Below are 16,409 nucleotides of genomic sequence, written 5' to 3' on the forward strand. Positions count from 1 at the left end.
ATATTTGTTACACTAAATGCTAAAGTTCTTTGTATTTTTGTTTTACGTGTTAATTATAGACAAAAGTTATTGTAGAGCAAAGGAAAAAGGATATTTTAAATACTCTTGCTCATTTTGGCATAAACAAATCTTTGAGTTTGCTTTTTGTTTTGATATATAAATTATTGTACAATTAATATGTATGTAGACATTTTATAATTTCTTGCTTTTGTTTTTGTGTGTTTGTTTTTTTTTTTTACAGTATTTCTTTGCTTTGTTTGTTTCTATTTTGTATTTTGCTTTTATGTTTTTTAAATGGTAAAAGTAATCACTGTTTAGCCTCCGTTCTTTGACATTAAGTTGGTTGTGTGTGGTGTGTGTGTGTGTGTGTGGTTTGTTGTTACGGGAGGGTGGGGCATGTAGGATACAGAATGCAGGACATGTCGATGTGTCTACTTGGTGCTGGTGGTGCTGATGCTATTGCTGGCAGCCGTCTCGCTGTTGCTGCACTGCTCGATAACGCTGTTGCCCTCCGCCTCGCTGCTGGTTGTAGTCGATGAGGCAGTATCCTCATTATCATCATCCGCACCGCCATCATCATCGTCGTCGTCGTCTTCGTCGTCCTCGTCGTCGGGCGCATAGACCGCCTCATTTTCAATCAAACGCATGTCCATGTCCATGCTATCGAATGAATCTGTTATGACACTATCATCATCAGTCGTTGTCTCATCCTCCTGGCCGGACGTATCGTTGTCCAGATCCATGTCATCATCGCCGCCCTGTCCATGCTGCAGCGATGGCGACTCCCCGCCGGCAGTCAGACGCATCTCCTGCATCAGCTCCTGGATCAATTCAGTCTCTATTTCGGTGACGCCCAGATTCAGATGTTTCTTGGTCACATCCATCAGCACATTTTTGACATTGCGGGCCAACAGACGCAAATGCTCGTCGCTGCAGACATTCGGATTGGTCACATAGCGTATGTAGTCCTCCAGGTAGTGGGTGTTGAAGCTTTCGCGGCACGGCTCACCGCTGGCAAACTGCTGGTGCGTCAACAAAAGCTGATTAATCAGCCAGTTCCTGCCGCCCTTGAGCACCTCGATGGCATCTCGCACACACTGGCGCCCGAGCTCAAAGTTGCGGAACAGCGGATAGGTTATGGCACGGCGAAGGAAGGCCACCAGGACATCCCTGTAGTTGTCGAACTGCTCGTAGTAGCAGAACAAAGGACACAGAATGCTGCGCGTCCAGGCCGATTCGCAGGTGGGATCGTTATTGGTGGTCCGCACATCGTAGCAAATGGCCAGCATAATGCTAATCAGGCCGCAGTCAATCTCCTTTTGCTTGAGCCTCTCCAAGGGGCTGTCTGGATCGCCTGGCTCCTCATCCGTCTGCTGTTTCTGCAACGCCTCTCGACTGAGATTGTGCAACAGATGGGCCTGCTCTTGGGTCATGGAAGTTTCAAAGATTTTGGGCTTGTAGCGCAGAGGATTCTGATGTCCGGACGGAACCTGCAGCTCCACAAAGTTCATTTTGTATTGGTCGCGCGAGAAGCGTTTCATTTCATCGACAATACGATCCTGCAGACGCTGAATGGGGCTAAGGCGATGGGGCTCCAGCACACGGCAAGTGGATTTATCCACCTAACGGGGAAGGAGAGTTTGAGCTCAGAATTTAGATTGGATTCTACTCTACTTACATCGCTTATCTCCGGCGGTCCATTGTATTTGCTGGCATAGCCATAGCCAAAATGATTTGTTAACTTGTAGATGCGCTCGCTTCCCTCGAGCTGCAATTGGCACTGATCGGTGATGCGTTTGAGTTTCCATTCCTGAACAAGGGACTCTTTGTCCGACAGATACATGGCATCGGCCGTTGCGGGCAGCCGCAAGAAGGTGGCAATATACTCCTTGCGCACGGTCTTTGGTTTCGGGGCATCGCCAATGCTAGAGGAGGCTCCGCCTCCTCCTCCTGATGAACCATCTTGAGTGGTGGCCGCAGTGGCAGCCGGCAGGCAGCGTAGGCATAGCTGGTAATGATTATCCTCTGGATTGAATTTTATCAGTAGTGTTTTCAGCTCTCGCAAATCAAATGTGCGTCGGATGTGGAATCTGTTGGAAATACAAAGGAAATGCCATACATACATATATACGATATGGATAATGGTTGGATAATGACTCACTTGTACAGCTTGACATCGGCATAAAAGTACAAATCGTGCGAGTCAATAAATATATCGCAATTCCTTATGCGATCCACATGTAATGCTTCCGCACACCCCGCATCGGCACCCGACTGCGCCGAGGCATCCACAACCCCGCGCCCAGGCTCTGCTTCTGCTGCTTCAGCCTCGGCTGGTGCTTCTGCTTCTGCTGGTGTGGGCGAGTGGGATGGCTTCTCCCTGGCATGGGGATGTGGTATCAAAAAGGTGCACGTGTTCTCCTGATAGGTGTGTGTGATCTGTCCATATAACATCTTTTTACTTTAATGCGTTTAACTACGTTTTAACTACTGTTTTTTAGTGTAATTTTATTTATTTTAATGACCAGTCTGCCCGTGTACAAGAACCTAAAAAATGTTACAAGCCGCGTTACGTAAATACTAGAATGCAACGTGACCGTAAAGCGAAAAATCTGGGTATTTTTAGGTGATAAGTCACGGCACACTTTTCTATCTTCGATAAATTCTAAATATATTTTTCATATTATATTCCCTTCTCTAAAATAGAAGCGACATGACACGCTATTTTAGCTCTCATTCGGTGCCGATCATTAGCATCTATAAACATTCAGTTTTAAAGGTATAAGTAAAGAACATAGGGTATATAAGCTTCCATACGCGGGATTTTTGCTTTTTCGTTCTTATAATTATTACCTTGTTAGAACTTATGCCGGACAAATTTTGGTTTTGAGCTGAACTTGTGGTTATTTTTTTAAATATTACTGCGATAAATATTGGTGGGTATCTTTTTACTCGGAATATTTACGGTATATTTTGAAAATGAGAAGGTATATTTCTTAGGGTCAGGCGGTATATTCAGTCGATGAATCCGCGGTCACACTGATCCCTACTGTGGCACAAGAAAAATATAGATTAAAAATTAAAAAAAGAGCCTCGCGTTGCAGCGTTAGGCACCGGTTAGAGAGAGTGAAATCAAAAAGGAGCCGTTCAATTGTGCCCAGCTGCTGCTTATCAAACCAAACTCCTGAGCCGTTGTCCTCCCCAATTGTGTCGGTCGTGGCGTTCGCGTAGCAAAAATTTCTATAACAGTTCTCAATCAATCAATACCTCTGTCTCGTTCGCTCTTTCGCTCGCTCTCTCTGTCTCTCTGCCCCGTCTTTCGCTGTACGTGCGTGCTGGTGTGTGCCTGTGTGCCAGTGTTTTTGTGTTTGTGCGTGTGTGGTGCTGGTGTCGTCCACTCCTTGGGTGCATAATTAAATTAATCAAATAAATAAAAAATCAACGTGTTGAAACCGAGAAGAGCAGCCACAGTGCAACAACAGCTTCATCATGACCATGGCAGGGCAAACAATCAACGACAGGCTGCTAGCAGCCCGTCACAGCCTTGCGGGCCAAGGACTGGCCAAGTCCGTCTGCAAGGCCACTACTGAGGAATGCATTGGACCGAAGAAGAAGCATTTGGATTGTAAGTGCATACAAACGATGTGATGGCGAAAGGGAAGTAGGTGCCCAAGGAGAGAAGAGGCTGAAGAGGGAGATAAGCAATCACCGTTACATTTCCTAGTTACAACAGTTACACACACACACACAGCGTGTGCAGAGGACAGAGAAGAAAAATGTGTCTTTGCCATTCATTCACACACACATAGTGGCAGTCTCCCTCTCCCACTCTCTTTCTTACACAGCTACTCCCTACTCCTCTCTCCCACAAAATTTTTTTGGGGATTTGTGTGGTGTGATAAATTACAGTGAGTGCCAAAAGTTTATGTGACATGGCGAAAAATATATATGTAGGTGCCCAATCCCCAAGAGCCCTTTTATGCTCGCTCTCGTTGCCTCTACTACCCCTCTGCCATTGCACCTGCATCACACAGCTGTGTTTGTGGGCTCTATTCAGCATTAGCCTGCCTCCTCCTCATCGCCCTCTCTCTTTCACACTTACTGTTAGGCGCCTCTCCCTCTAATGTTACGTTTCTCTAGGCTAGGCTCTCTTTCTAGTGTTACGTCACTTTCTCACGGCTGCACGTGTGTGCCAGTGTTTGTGTGTGGAACGCCTACAAAAGCCGCAATTGTTAGTGGTTAGTTTGGTTTCGCGGTGTCATTGTCTTGTAAATTTATGCTCAAGTTTTTCCCTCATTTCGTGCACTTTTGTTTGTTGCTAATTTGACCATAATTCTGATTACATTTTGTATAATTTTTGATTAAACAATAATTTAAAATTAACTTAACTTTTATATGACAGTAACTGAGAGCCACCACCCCACCATAAATAGCTAATTCACATCTAATACGATATTCACATATGATAAGACATAGAATCCACAATATCTCCTATATCTCCTGTTTAGCAATCAGCTGATAATCACTTGATGACATTCTTGTTGGATTCTGGGTTTTTTAGAGCTCATTTCTGGCTCTCTTTATGGCTCTATGCTCGTCTTGACCTGTTTTCTGGACACGTTTGCAAAAAGCGATGACTCATATGAAGAAAAAAGAGGCCAATATCATTATTTGCCACATAATCATCACCACCCGCAGCCAAAGACTTCGCTCTTTTGCATTGTCTGATTGGAGAATGTGTCAACGATAGAAAATAAATTGTTTCCAATTGTGGTCCACATAAAATCCCCTACACAGCGGGTGCTGCCCTCTCTCTCACAGCGTCATGGGGCTCTAAGGGGATATTTTTAAGAAGAAAATTTAAAAAAATTAAAGCTAAAGTTCTTAAAAGGTTCCTGCAAGCTCAACTTCTGTAATCAATCGTTTATTATCCCAGCTTAAACCTGATTTGTGAGTACGATAGTACTCGTTTGTATGTAAAGACCCTACAACAGGTAGAATTTCAGCTTGAAACTTTATTTGTTTTACCTTTGCTCTCGCTCTCCGCCTCTCTCTCTCTCTGTCTGTCTGTATATTCTTACGCTTTATAAATAAAACAAGTTAAGATTTCACAGAACCAACAAGAACAGAACCAAAGAATTGAAGACAAAACTCTACCTTAAAGTAGAAGAAACGCTTAAAAAGTAGAAGAACCGCACTTCAGAAAGAGCTGTAAACAAAGGGAAGCAACTTGTTAAATTAGCTATCAATGGGGAGTCTCGACATCTGATCATTTTACAGCTGTGACCTATTTAAATTTTACTTTCATTGAATTGCCTACAGAGAAAAAGTAATCAATTGTCTGTAGTTTTATGGACATTTAAGATGTTTAGGTTTTTGATTCCATTACTTGTTGACTTTTATTCTCAATTTTATACTACATAAAACAGTCAATAGGAACAACCCTCCCCCTTAAAAATCAAACATTTCTCATCCATAAAACTCACCAAAGACCAACGTAAATTGATAAATTTTCCACATTTTCCATTGCTTTGTAATTTGTTATGCATTCATTTGTATACCCTTTTTCCCTCTCTATTTCTCTGCCGCTTGCCATATGAATCATATGTGTCGTCTGCTCTGTTGATTTTCCAAAGCAATGCAAAAGCAAACATCTGGATGTAACGCCCCTTCGAATTGCATTTGTTTATTGTGTCTGTCAGAGTTTTTGCTAAATGAAATGGGAAACCCAGATAGTGAGAGAAATTATAGCATTTCTTATCAAAGCTTTCCCGTTTCTTCTTAGCTTTGTGGCTGTGTGTGGGGGGTTTGAGTCTGTGTTTCAGTGTGAAAGCTTAAAGATAAGCTCGACAATATAAAAAATACGAGTCGCGACCGATAAGAGAGTGGCGTCGGTCGGCCCAACAAAACAGCGTTGATTAAACATTTGTTTATATGACAATTTTTTATGATGATTTTTAAATGATTTCTTCAAATGTTTCTAACCTTTGTTGTATTCCTATTTCTTTGCAGATTTGGTGCACTGCACAAATGAGCCGAATGTCTCGATACCTCATTTGGCCAATTTACTTATCGAGCGTTCACAGAACGCCAATTGGGTGGTGGTCTACAAGTCGCTGATAACCACACATCATCTGATGGCATATGGCAATGAGGTTTGTATCTCGTCTTATCAGTACTCAAAGAAGGGGCGTAATTTATATGCAGATAGAACATTCCATTAGCAGTAGATTTACATCCGCCTATCAGCCATGAATGGCATCTGTTCGTATCGAATTTAGCCTATGGTATGGTTAAATTTGTACAGCGATACAATGTCTTCCGCTAAAAGACCCCTAGCAACAGGGGTATTATCTATGTAGTTCTTTTTACTTTAATTTCATTCTTCATATGCCACTGTAGTCTTTCCTTTCGATATCATTGTGGGGCGCGCAATATTCTTTCCACTTCAAAAGGTCACGTCTTTGGTTTGTCTTTTGCCTTTTTGTTGACTCTTTTTTATGTTTAACCATTGCTCCGCGCTTCACGCTTATTGTTGTGTGCTCTCTTTCTTTCTCGGAGCTTATCTTTAATTGTTTTTCCTCTCTCTGTGGTTTTATTTGTTCAGTCTTTTCGTTTGTGGTGTTTATTTGGCGACATAATGGCAAGCTTCCTCCAACCGATGGACATCCATATGACGCTGGACATATGTATGAAACTCTGTAGGGGGAGGGAGGGAGGGTCAAGCTCAAGTGAGAGATTGTGCCACAAATGAAATTTGATTGCTGGAGGGCTTACACCCAAAAGTTGAAGATGCTTGATGGGTTGTATGTAAATATGTGAATAAGAATGGAAGCACAATATTTATATGACCAGAGGGCATGCCGTTTGGCAGAGATGATTTTGCACTAAAAAGAGATTTCTTTGTGTGTTTTGGAAGATAATATTTTTAAAATGTGTTGCTATGAAGGCAAATATTCTTCAGCATACAAATTAAAAAAATTCATAATGGAACATTTTACATGGGTGTCAACCCAGATAAGCCGTAATTCTTATCGTATTTAATCATCATTCTGTGTCTCTAATCATCATTCTCTCTCTATCTTTGTATCTTTACAGCGTTTCATGCAATATTTAGCATCAAGCAACTCTACATTCAATCTCAGCTCCTTTCTGGACAAAGGAACTGTGCAAGGTATAAAGATATTGCCCTTGACTAATACTCAAAAAATCCCGACTAACCATTTCCATATCCATTTCCATTATTTGAACAAAAGAATTCATTTAAAATTATAAAAATAAAGCTTACATTCTGTATTCCTCTCTCTCTCTCTTTCCGTCTCTCATGCTGCGCAAACGTTTGGCTTTTACTCATTTGTATTATTTTTTACATAAATTTAACAAAATTAATTAATAAATTCTTAACAATAAATACCAAAATGCGACGCTTACTTACAAAAACAAACACATGCCACATTCATATAAAACAACAACAAACATTTGCTGGCTAACAACTCGAATCGAAATACTACAAAAATATCAAAACTTAATAATCCAAAAGCAGATGGTGGCATGGGCGTTCCAGGTGGCAGAATGGGTGAGTATATTGCAACAAGCTCTGCTATGTGGGAAAAATTGGCTTTCAAGTACTCTCCTTAGTTTTTTTGCGGGGGCCCTCGTACTCTCTTTTTTACTGGTTTTGTGACTAATTTTCGTTTTTTTAGCTAAAAAGAAAATCAAAATTTACTAAAACAAAAAAATTAATTATTTTTTTGGCATTGTTTAATATTTGTGTTTGTTTTTCACAGTTTTTTGATAAGAAATGTATTAAATATTGATTTAAAATCAACAGGTTACGATATGTCCCCATTTATACGACGCTATGCCAAGTATTTGAATGAAAAGTCGCTCTCCTATCGAGCCATGGCCTTTGACTTTTGTAAAGTCAAGCGAGGGTAACTACTAGTATACCATATAATATAATTTATATCATCGTATGACTAATTGATTTTTGTTTATAGCAAAGAGGAGGGCTCATTGCGCAGCATGAATGCGGAAAAACTCTTGAAGACTTTGCCAGTTTTGCAGGCACAATTGGATGGACTTTTAGAGTTTGATTGCCAGTCCAATGATTTGTCCAATGGTAAGAAAATACCCATACATACATTCGATTTATTTAAATGATATATATATCTATTTGTGTTTGTTTTTTCTAGGCGTCATTAATATGAGTTTCATGCTCTTATTTCGCGATCTCATCCGTCTGTTTGCTTGCTATAACGATGGCATCATCAATCTACTGGAGAAATACTTTGATATGAATAAAAAGCTAGCACGCGATGCATTGGATCTTTATAAGAAGTTTTTGATTCGCATGGATCGTGTAGGGGAATTCTTAAAGGTGGCAGAGGTGCGTACACTCTCTCTTCAGAGGTTTCCAGATTTTTTATGTTTTATTTATTTTACAGAATGTGGGCATTGATAAGGGTGATATACCCGATTTGACCAAAGCCCCAAGCTCTCTTTTGGATGCCTTGGAGCAGCATTTGGCCACACTGGAGGGTCGTAAAGTATCTGCTGCCAATACTCCCACACAGTCTTCGAGGTTTGTTTTACATTTAGTGGAGTATTCTCGCCTTTTTGTTTATTTTATATTCGATTTATTGAATTCTTCTGTTGTTTTATTTTTGATATTGTATATTATTTAATAATTTGTTATTTTCTTTGATTTATTTTTCTTTGGTTTCATGTTTTGGTTTCGATTTCGATGATCAGTAGCCATCAACGCAATGTAAAATCCGCTGTATCTGCACTTTCTTCTACCAGCTCGGCTTTTGGCACTGCGGCCGCTTCCAGTAAATTCGATGCCACCAATGGGATTGATGAGCAGCTCAAGGCACAGGTACTGGCCGAAGAGGAGGCCGCCATGAATCAGTACAAAGTAAGTTGTATGACATTATCGGTATACATGAATAAAGATTAATATATTTCCCTGTTTATTTCTCTATTAAGTCCAAGGTATCGTCGCCCACTAGTAGCGGTGCTGCTGGCTCTAGCGCTGCACTAACAAATCCATTCCTATCGTCACCGCCAGCCTCATCGGCTGGCCAGCCGATAGTTGATCTGTTTGGTGCCGCGTCGGCACAGCCCGCTGCTTCTGGAGCAGCATCCCACCACCACCAGACGCCACAGGCCACCACCAAGGCCTCTGACGATTTATTGCAGCTGGGCAATCCCTTTGCCGATATGTTTGAAGCCAGTGCCAATGCTGGCGGCGGCGGCTCTAACGCTGCAGGAGGTGCCACAGGTGCTACACTCAATGCCAATAATTTGTGGATGCATAATAATGGTAGCATGTTATAATTTTCCCTTATTATTTCCTAAGTTTTTACTAGAGTTTTAATTTTTATTTATAATGCTGTATATACATATATACGAATCAGTGTGTAAGTGTAGTATGTATTTCTGTTGTATCTGTATCCTCCGTAAATGGTTCAGAGCTAAGAGGAGAGCGCACACTTTTCCTAGTGGCGCGTCCTAGACGCCCGTCGCCCCCTCTATCTGTATATTGCACCAAAGACTTTCATGCACCATTTACTCTCTATCTCTCTCTCTCATATATTTAGTAATCATTTTCGTATTGAATCGTATAAGTTTTCTTGATATTGATCATTTTTGCTTACATTTTTGATTTCTTATGAATTTCTGTCTAATGTATTGTTACTTCTTCATTTTTTTCCATCACTATTTCTTTTCCAAAAAAAAAACCCGAATACAAACAACGACGATTACCGATAATGAATATACACCAACTCTTCGATACAAACTCGATTCAAACCCACAAAAATACATCAAAATATCGCAATGTACAATCGCCCACAAAAAACCAAAAAACAAAAAACACTTGCAAAAACCAATACAAAAAAATATGAAAAAAACCTAGGTTTCAATGGCGCTTCAGTCTCCTCCGCTGCTGCAACAAATGCATTCGTTTCCGATAGTAATTTCTCATCCGTTTTTGGTAACACGGAACCAACAGGTAAGTCCTTCAATGGCCATCCAAAATATTCATTCATTCCATTAACTACAACCACCGCTCTTCTATAATACTTATATATTATACAATATACGCTTTAAATTGACTACATTTTTGAGTGGTTTTTGTCTAAAATAATACTAAAACGATATGAGGCTATCATTATGCTAAAATTTAACTAATAATGGGTTTTAATATTGGTGCGTGTCTTAAAATGAAATTAACTAAATGTTAGCATGATGTTAATGTTAGATATAAAGCGATTTTTTGGGTGTGAAAAGCAATTTGCACACAAAAAGCTAGGTTTAATTTCTGTTGAGCTAGTTCTGAGATTTTATGTTTAATTTTCAAGCTAAATGTTAGTTTAAACCTAAGATTTATTTATATATTTTTGTGTATATTATTTCTGTTGTATATTTATTTAAAATTGTTATCCTGTAAAATGTCTGTGTGTTGGACTTTATTCAGTATCGATGCCGTTGCCCCCCAATCCATTTTTCGATGACGCAGTCGCTGTTGCACCTGTTGCTGCAACACCCTTTGGCAGCAATAACATTTTCATGGATCAGCAGCAACAGCATCAGCAGCAGCAAGCAATGTTCTACATGCAACAGCAGCAGCAACATCAGCAGCAACAATTGCAACTTCAACAACGACAACAGCTGCAGCAACAGCAAGAATTTCCACCAGGTGAAACCTTTGTCCTCTCGCCACAAAACGAAAGCCATCTGTCTTTTTCCCACCATTTGCCAGGCTTTGGTTGTCTGTACAAAGCTTTTCCACCTGCCATTCTTGCTTGTAGTGCTGCCGCCGCCGCACACACAGAGAGCACTGTCTCAGCCTTCAAGCTCTGTCCTGTACAGTAGACACTCATTGACATCTACAAAAGAACACGCTTTCCCCTCCACCACTGTTGTTGTCGTCGTCTGCTCGCCTCGTGTTTTGTGAGTAGTTTATTTTTGATTGTCCTGCCATTGAATTTTGAAGATCCTCTGTTGCTCTGTCAAATATGTGATCCTCTGTTTGGATCCAATCTGCGTTGTTGTTCAACTATTTCTTTAGTTTTTTTTTTGTATAGTTTAATTCATGTTTTAATGTAATTTGTATTCAATGTTGCTTTTATTTGAAAGAATTAAATATTTTTTTGACGTATTTAATGAGTAATTTTTGTGTATTTAATGTTTAATTGAAATTAATATTTATGTGCTATATTTTTATTTTTGTGTACAAGAAAATTGCTGTTAAAGAAACATATTTTTATATATTTTGTGTAAAAGGATATATTTTCTAAGAGATTTTAAGAGGTCTACAACTTCTAGTCAACCTTCCAAAGACTTGATATCCATAGTTTTTGTTTTAATACCTACAAATTCGAACCTCTTCAACGCTTAACAATCCTGCAACATTATTCATTCGGTGTTTTGCCTGCTTTTTGTATTTAATCAAAGCCATAAGTCATGTATTATACATATCATAAGCTATGGTGGATGTCATAACTAATCCCAAAACGCAAACCATTATTTAGGAATAACCAAAACCAAATATTGATAAATATTCTATATGCAAAGAGAATTCATGTTATTTATTTTGTAAATGTTATTTTTTCTCTTTTTCTCTCTTTTTTATGTTTTTATGTACTTAAAAAACAAAACAAAAACAAAAAAAAAACAAAACTCACATTGTCTCATGTTAATGTTGGTGGCACAAAAATTCATATACGAACATTTTCTAATCTACATAAATATATTATAATACGCTAAAACATTTATCCGTGTGTTTGTGTTGGCAAAAACAAAAAAACGGAAACAAATGAACTCCAATGAACATAAAACGGGAAAACAAACTCCGACGATAAATCGACAAAACATCATCAACAAAAAATACTACTTCTGGGCTTTCCATCCATCGGCTTCCATTGTCTATATCTACTATACATATATATATAAATATCTTCAAAATGTGTTTGTCTCTGTGTATAAATGTCTGCTATATAAACAAATCTCGGTGCATTGGCTATCTACAACAACAATAAAACCATCAACCATCGTGTGAATTGTGTGTACAAAAATGAAAAGGTTTCGATGCTTTGGGCGATGTACTGAAGCCAGCTTCAGCCAGCAATCAAATGAACGTTGTCGCCACCACAGGTGTCTATCATACCGGCAACAGCAGCGGCAACAGCTCATCGATCCTTGCGCTACAGCAGCAGCAGTACCTTTTGGGGCAGCAGCAGCATCAGCAGCAAATGCCATTGCAACACCAGCAACTCCAGCAGTTACAACAGCAGCAGATGCAGATGCAGCAGCAACAGCCACAGCCAGCGGGCATTGGGAAGATAATTACCGGCGATTTGGATAGTTCACTAATGTCACTAGTTGATAACTTAAATATAAATAAAACGGCAAGTGCAAAGTGAGTAAAACACCGAAAAACTCTAAAAAAAAAACCTAAATCAAAAACGATCTATACTACATACTCGTTTGTGCGTGTGTTCGAAAGTGAAACCAAAAAAGACAGAAAACATAATCTCATTTGTTTGCCCAAACTCCCCCATCTACCCGTATTTACCATTTGGAGATATACAAGTTTCTACCTTGATCCAAAAAACCCCACAACCATTGCCCACAAACCTCCCCCATTCGTTATTCATGTTCCATTATGTGTACATAAAATATCCATCCATATTCCAAAAAACCAACAAAAAATTCCAAATAGTTCGAAATCACGCAGAGAAACAAATTTGTTTAGAAGAATGTGTATAGAGAAATACAATTGAAATGCCGTGTTCATATCCATTACTCTCTTACCCCATTATTCTCATAGACCTGTGCAATGGAATTCACCTAAAAATACAGCGAAACCAGGTGCTAATTGGACACCACAACCAATGGCGGCTACAACTGGTGCTGGCTATCGTCCAATGGTGAGTTATGCCACTCTAACTCTCTAAAAACTCTACTCTCTACTGTCCGAACTCTACTCTAATTAAAAAAACTACTAAATACTATTCGTACTCGTACTACTACTACTCGAAAGCAAGAAAGATCCAAAAACTCCACTTTTGCCTGGAATCTGAAATCTGAATCGAATTCAATCGAAACACTATAATAATTCGTATATATACACTAGAGAATTTGTGCCGAAAATCAAATGAATAATTGAAAAACGAATGCCAGAAAAAACAAAAACTAAGAAACGATACAACAAAACACATGACAATTTTTTTGTTAAATGTATAGAATCGAAAAAAACACAAACCCTTTTTTTTTAATTTTATTGTCTTTATTTGTGTAATATTTTCGTGTCACCCTCAACACTTTAGGCATTCACCTTCATGTAACACCCAATACCAATTTTGTTTCTAAGTTTTTATGATTTTTGCTTATATTTTCTGAAAAAATGCACCATGCAATATGCGATATTACAGCCTCAGCTACTTGGTTCTCTCTTTGATTTCCTTGTGTATGGTCTTGAAAGTTTTCTATTAATAATATTAATAATAATAATAATAATAATAAGATTGATTCCTTGGCTTGTTTGCAAAATCGTCATTCCAAATCTAAATGTTGTAATATCCAAGAAAAGTACCAAAACCAAGTTGTTGCGGGAGTTGTAAGTGTTTCTACTTTTATTTGAAATCTTGGCTAAGGTTCTTCCAAGGTTTTTTTCCCATATACCCTCCCACCATATAATACAGCACCTGAACACAAAGCACTAGGTCTATCTTATAACTTATAACTTTTGTGACACATCTCCGGGAGAGTGTAGTTCGAAGAGTATAAAAAAAGAAAAAACGAAATACAGACACAATATAAAAACAGGCCACAAGAAACCACATACTTTCTGTGTTTTTTATTTTCAATTATTATTTTACACTTTTTTCTTTTGCATTTATATATATATATGTATCCTTAAAATATAAACTATCACTTACTTTCTTTTCTTTATTTTATGTTTGCTTTATATATTCTCAACTATCCCCAACGCATACCGCAAAAAATCGAAATATCAAATCTAAAAAACCAATCAAATATATATTGAAACCACCCAACAAACAACAAATCTCACACTGCGCCTGTGTCTGTGTTTCAATATATATTCTATCAATCAATCAATCAATATCAATATAGGCACATGGCATGACCGTAAGTCCTGCGCCAATCACAATCAATCATCCGTATATACATGCTAGTTATCCTGTAATGCCAAATTATATGCAGGTAAGATGATGCAACACAAAAAAAAAAAAATCAACCCCAAACGAAATCAACATACTATAAAGAACCCCTGAAAAACCAAAACAAATAATAATTACAGATATATATATATATATATGTATATATATAGTAAAATATATATAATTTTGATTTCGACCTGAGTTGCCGTTTTATCGTTTTTTAGTTCTTTGATCATTTTTATTTATTATTTCGTTAACCAATCTTTAAGTTTCCCATTCGTGACTATCAATCGAATATCTAACATCTTCAGTACTACTAAATAACGTATAAAGCGACATATACGCCAGTTTAATCTCCTCCTAACTCTCGAAGCAAAAACCATCTGTTCTATCCTCTGAAAGCCACAAGCGTGTGTTCTGTCTATCTATCCTCTTCTCCTGATTCTGGTCTCTAAAAGTGTTGCACTCCCTTGTGATTTCTTTAATGATTAAGTTATTGTTTTTTATTTGCCCGTAGATATATTCAGTTTTACAACCAAGTTAATGTAGAATCTCCACTAACTTTCGTATGTAGACCACTGTTTTTCCCCCTCCCCACCAGCTCACGGCGGCCTAAAGCTCTACCAAAAGAGAGAGAGAACTATCTTTACCCTCTACCACTGATGAATATATATATATACTTTGTAGTCGTTGCGTCTGTCCTAGCAGTTTAAGAAGTATATAAATCTCTCTCCCCACCAGTGCATGCGGTTTTTTTGATACGATTATCGTTGTATTACCATTACTTACTCCTGTTTTTGAATGACTCTTGTAGGGGATGCCGGTGATGGGGCAAGCCCCTTTGACTGGGGTGCCACCGACGATGATGTCGGCGCCGCAAAGTAATTCCTCAACGGTATCAGGAGCAGGAGCGACGGGAGGCATCATGCAGCCCATGCAGCCGACGCAGAATGGCAGCGGCAATAAAAGCGTACCACTGGATCCATTTGGTGCGTTATAAAGGGGCACTCATCCAAGCACACACACACACACACACCCTCAACACACTTTAAGCGCTCTAACCTCATAGAAAGCAGACAAACACCCACACACATAATTAAATATTATAAATTATATATATATATATATATTGAAAAACTCAAAATGTTTACACTATGCTACACAGAAAATCTAAAGCAAAAAAATGTTTATGGAAAATGGCACTAAAAGCCAAAAGAATGGAAAAGAAAAGATTATATTATAATGTTGAACGAAAAAACAAAACAAAACAAATGCTATATACATACAATATATACGAGTATATATATATATATATTTATATTATTACTATTTAAATGAAACAAACAAAACAAAAACAAATAAGTTTGACTATTTATATGTATACACCAATTTATATACTATGTATGCTAAAAAGAACGAATGAAAAACGAAACAATTTCCGTAAATAGCTAAAAAGAAAAAGGCAAAAGAGTAGTCTATGTGAAATATAACTACGAAAACTCTACGATAAGTATAAGCAAAAACCTGTAGTTGTGTCCCACGCCAATCACACGTTCAACTATCTAAATTATGGAATACTAGTAGTGGAAAACACTCAGTTAACTGTCGCAAAAAAGCGAGCGGAAAAGCCAGCGTCCCCGATACCCAATTGCAATATTTTAATCCGTCTATACGCAAATCTATAGTTTTTTCTGTTATTTGTGGTTAAATATACTATATATGTACTACGTTTTTAAAAACTGTTGTTAAGCAAATTCTAATTTTGTAACTCAAATAATTGTAAATGCATTCCAAGCTAGTTTCAATTTTGTCCAAATTTAATTTGCAAAAGTTAAAACATTTCTAATTGTTAAGTATTATTTAAAATAAACTAAAGCAACGCTGAATATTGATGTAGAAACGTGTGCTGATGATACGATTATGTTTATATGCGATATATAGAACGCGGCGTAAATATTTGAATATGTGTTATATACTCTAGAGCCATTTATTTAATTGCTTCGAAACCCTACAACACATCAAGATACGTACTTTATTTGAAGATTGTGTATATACAAAAAAAACAAAAAGCATGAGGCGTGTGCGTAGGTTATTTCCTATTGCCCCCACCCACACGCTTAACTATGTCTAAATAAACATTTATATATAAATTATACAAAGTATTTTCTGTTATTTATTATTTCTTTTTAATGTTCTGCGTGTGGACCTGGATGGAGC

General features: G+C 38.1%; 2 protein-coding genes across 13 annotated transcripts; one reads left to right on the forward strand and one right to left on the reverse strand.

The window, feature by feature from the left end:
* Positions 1-216: 216 nt before the first annotated feature.
* Positions 217-2,605, reverse strand: LOC111071516 (protein SHQ1 homolog). The gene is made up of 3 exons (XM_022362920.2): positions 2,162-2,605; positions 1,679-2,090; positions 217-1,622 (listed from the first exon to the last, which is right to left on the reverse strand). Exons 1-3 carry the CDS (start codon positions 2,452-2,454, stop codon positions 432-434), a joined length of 1,896 nt encoding a protein of 631 aa, XP_022218612.2. The 5' UTR covers positions 2,455-2,605; the 3' UTR covers positions 217-431.
* Positions 2,606-3,017: 412 nt separating this feature from the next.
* LOC111072863 (phosphatidylinositol-binding clathrin assembly protein LAP) lies at positions 3,018-15,288 on the forward strand. 12 transcript variants are annotated; one of them, XM_041595038.1, is made up of 16 exons: positions 3,018-3,625; positions 6,013-6,155; positions 7,099-7,174; positions 7,544-7,576; positions 7,832-7,934; positions 8,001-8,122; positions 8,196-8,389; positions 8,448-8,584; positions 8,758-8,920; positions 8,992-9,328; positions 9,923-10,018; positions 10,484-10,705; positions 12,091-12,427; positions 12,839-12,938; positions 14,146-14,235; positions 15,007-15,288. In XM_041595038.1, exons 1-16 carry the CDS (start codon positions 3,490-3,492, stop codon positions 15,190-15,192), a joined length of 2,475 nt encoding a protein of 824 aa, XP_041450972.1. In that variant the 5' UTR covers positions 3,018-3,489; the 3' UTR covers positions 15,193-15,288. The 12 variants fall into 12 exon arrangements, with proteins under 12 accessions (XP_041450972.1, XP_022220638.2, XP_022220647.2 ...); XM_022364946.2 differs by having other exon boundaries at positions 8,992-9,286; XM_022364955.2 differs by having other exon boundaries at positions 8,806-8,920; positions 8,992-9,286.
* Positions 15,289-16,409: the final 1,121 nt, after the last annotated feature.

This window comes from Drosophila obscura, unplaced genomic scaffold, assembly GCF_018151105.1.
Source record: "Drosophila obscura isolate BZ-5 IFL unplaced genomic scaffold, ASM1815110v1 contig_4, whole genome shotgun sequence".
Taxonomy (NCBI): Eukaryota; Metazoa; Arthropoda; class Insecta; order Diptera; family Drosophilidae; genus Drosophila; species Drosophila obscura.

Coding starts and splice junctions, on each gene's coding strand:
- LOC111071516 (XM_022362920.2), bottom strand. CDS start 2,454: ATGTTATATGGACAGATCACACACACCTATCAGGAGAACACGTGCACC. Junction 2,091..2,161: donor GCCGATGTCAAGCTGTACAA/GTGAGTCATTAT, acceptor TATTTCCAACAG/ATTCCACATCCGACGCACAT. Junction 1,623..1,678: donor GACCGCCGGAGATAAGCGAT/GTAAGTAGAGTA, acceptor CTTCCCCGTTAG/GTGGATAAATCCACTTGCCG.
- LOC111072863 (XM_041595038.1), top strand. CDS start 3,490: ATGACCATGGCAGGGCAAACAATCAACGACAGGCTGCTAGCAGCCCGT. Junction 10,019..10,483: donor TGGTAACACGGAACCAACAG/GTAAGTCCTTCA, acceptor GACTTTATTCAG/TATCGATGCCGTTGCCCCCC. Junction 10,706..12,090: donor ACAGCAAGAATTTCCACCAG/GTGAAACCTTTG, acceptor AAAAATGAAAAG/GTTTCGATGCTTTGGGCGAT.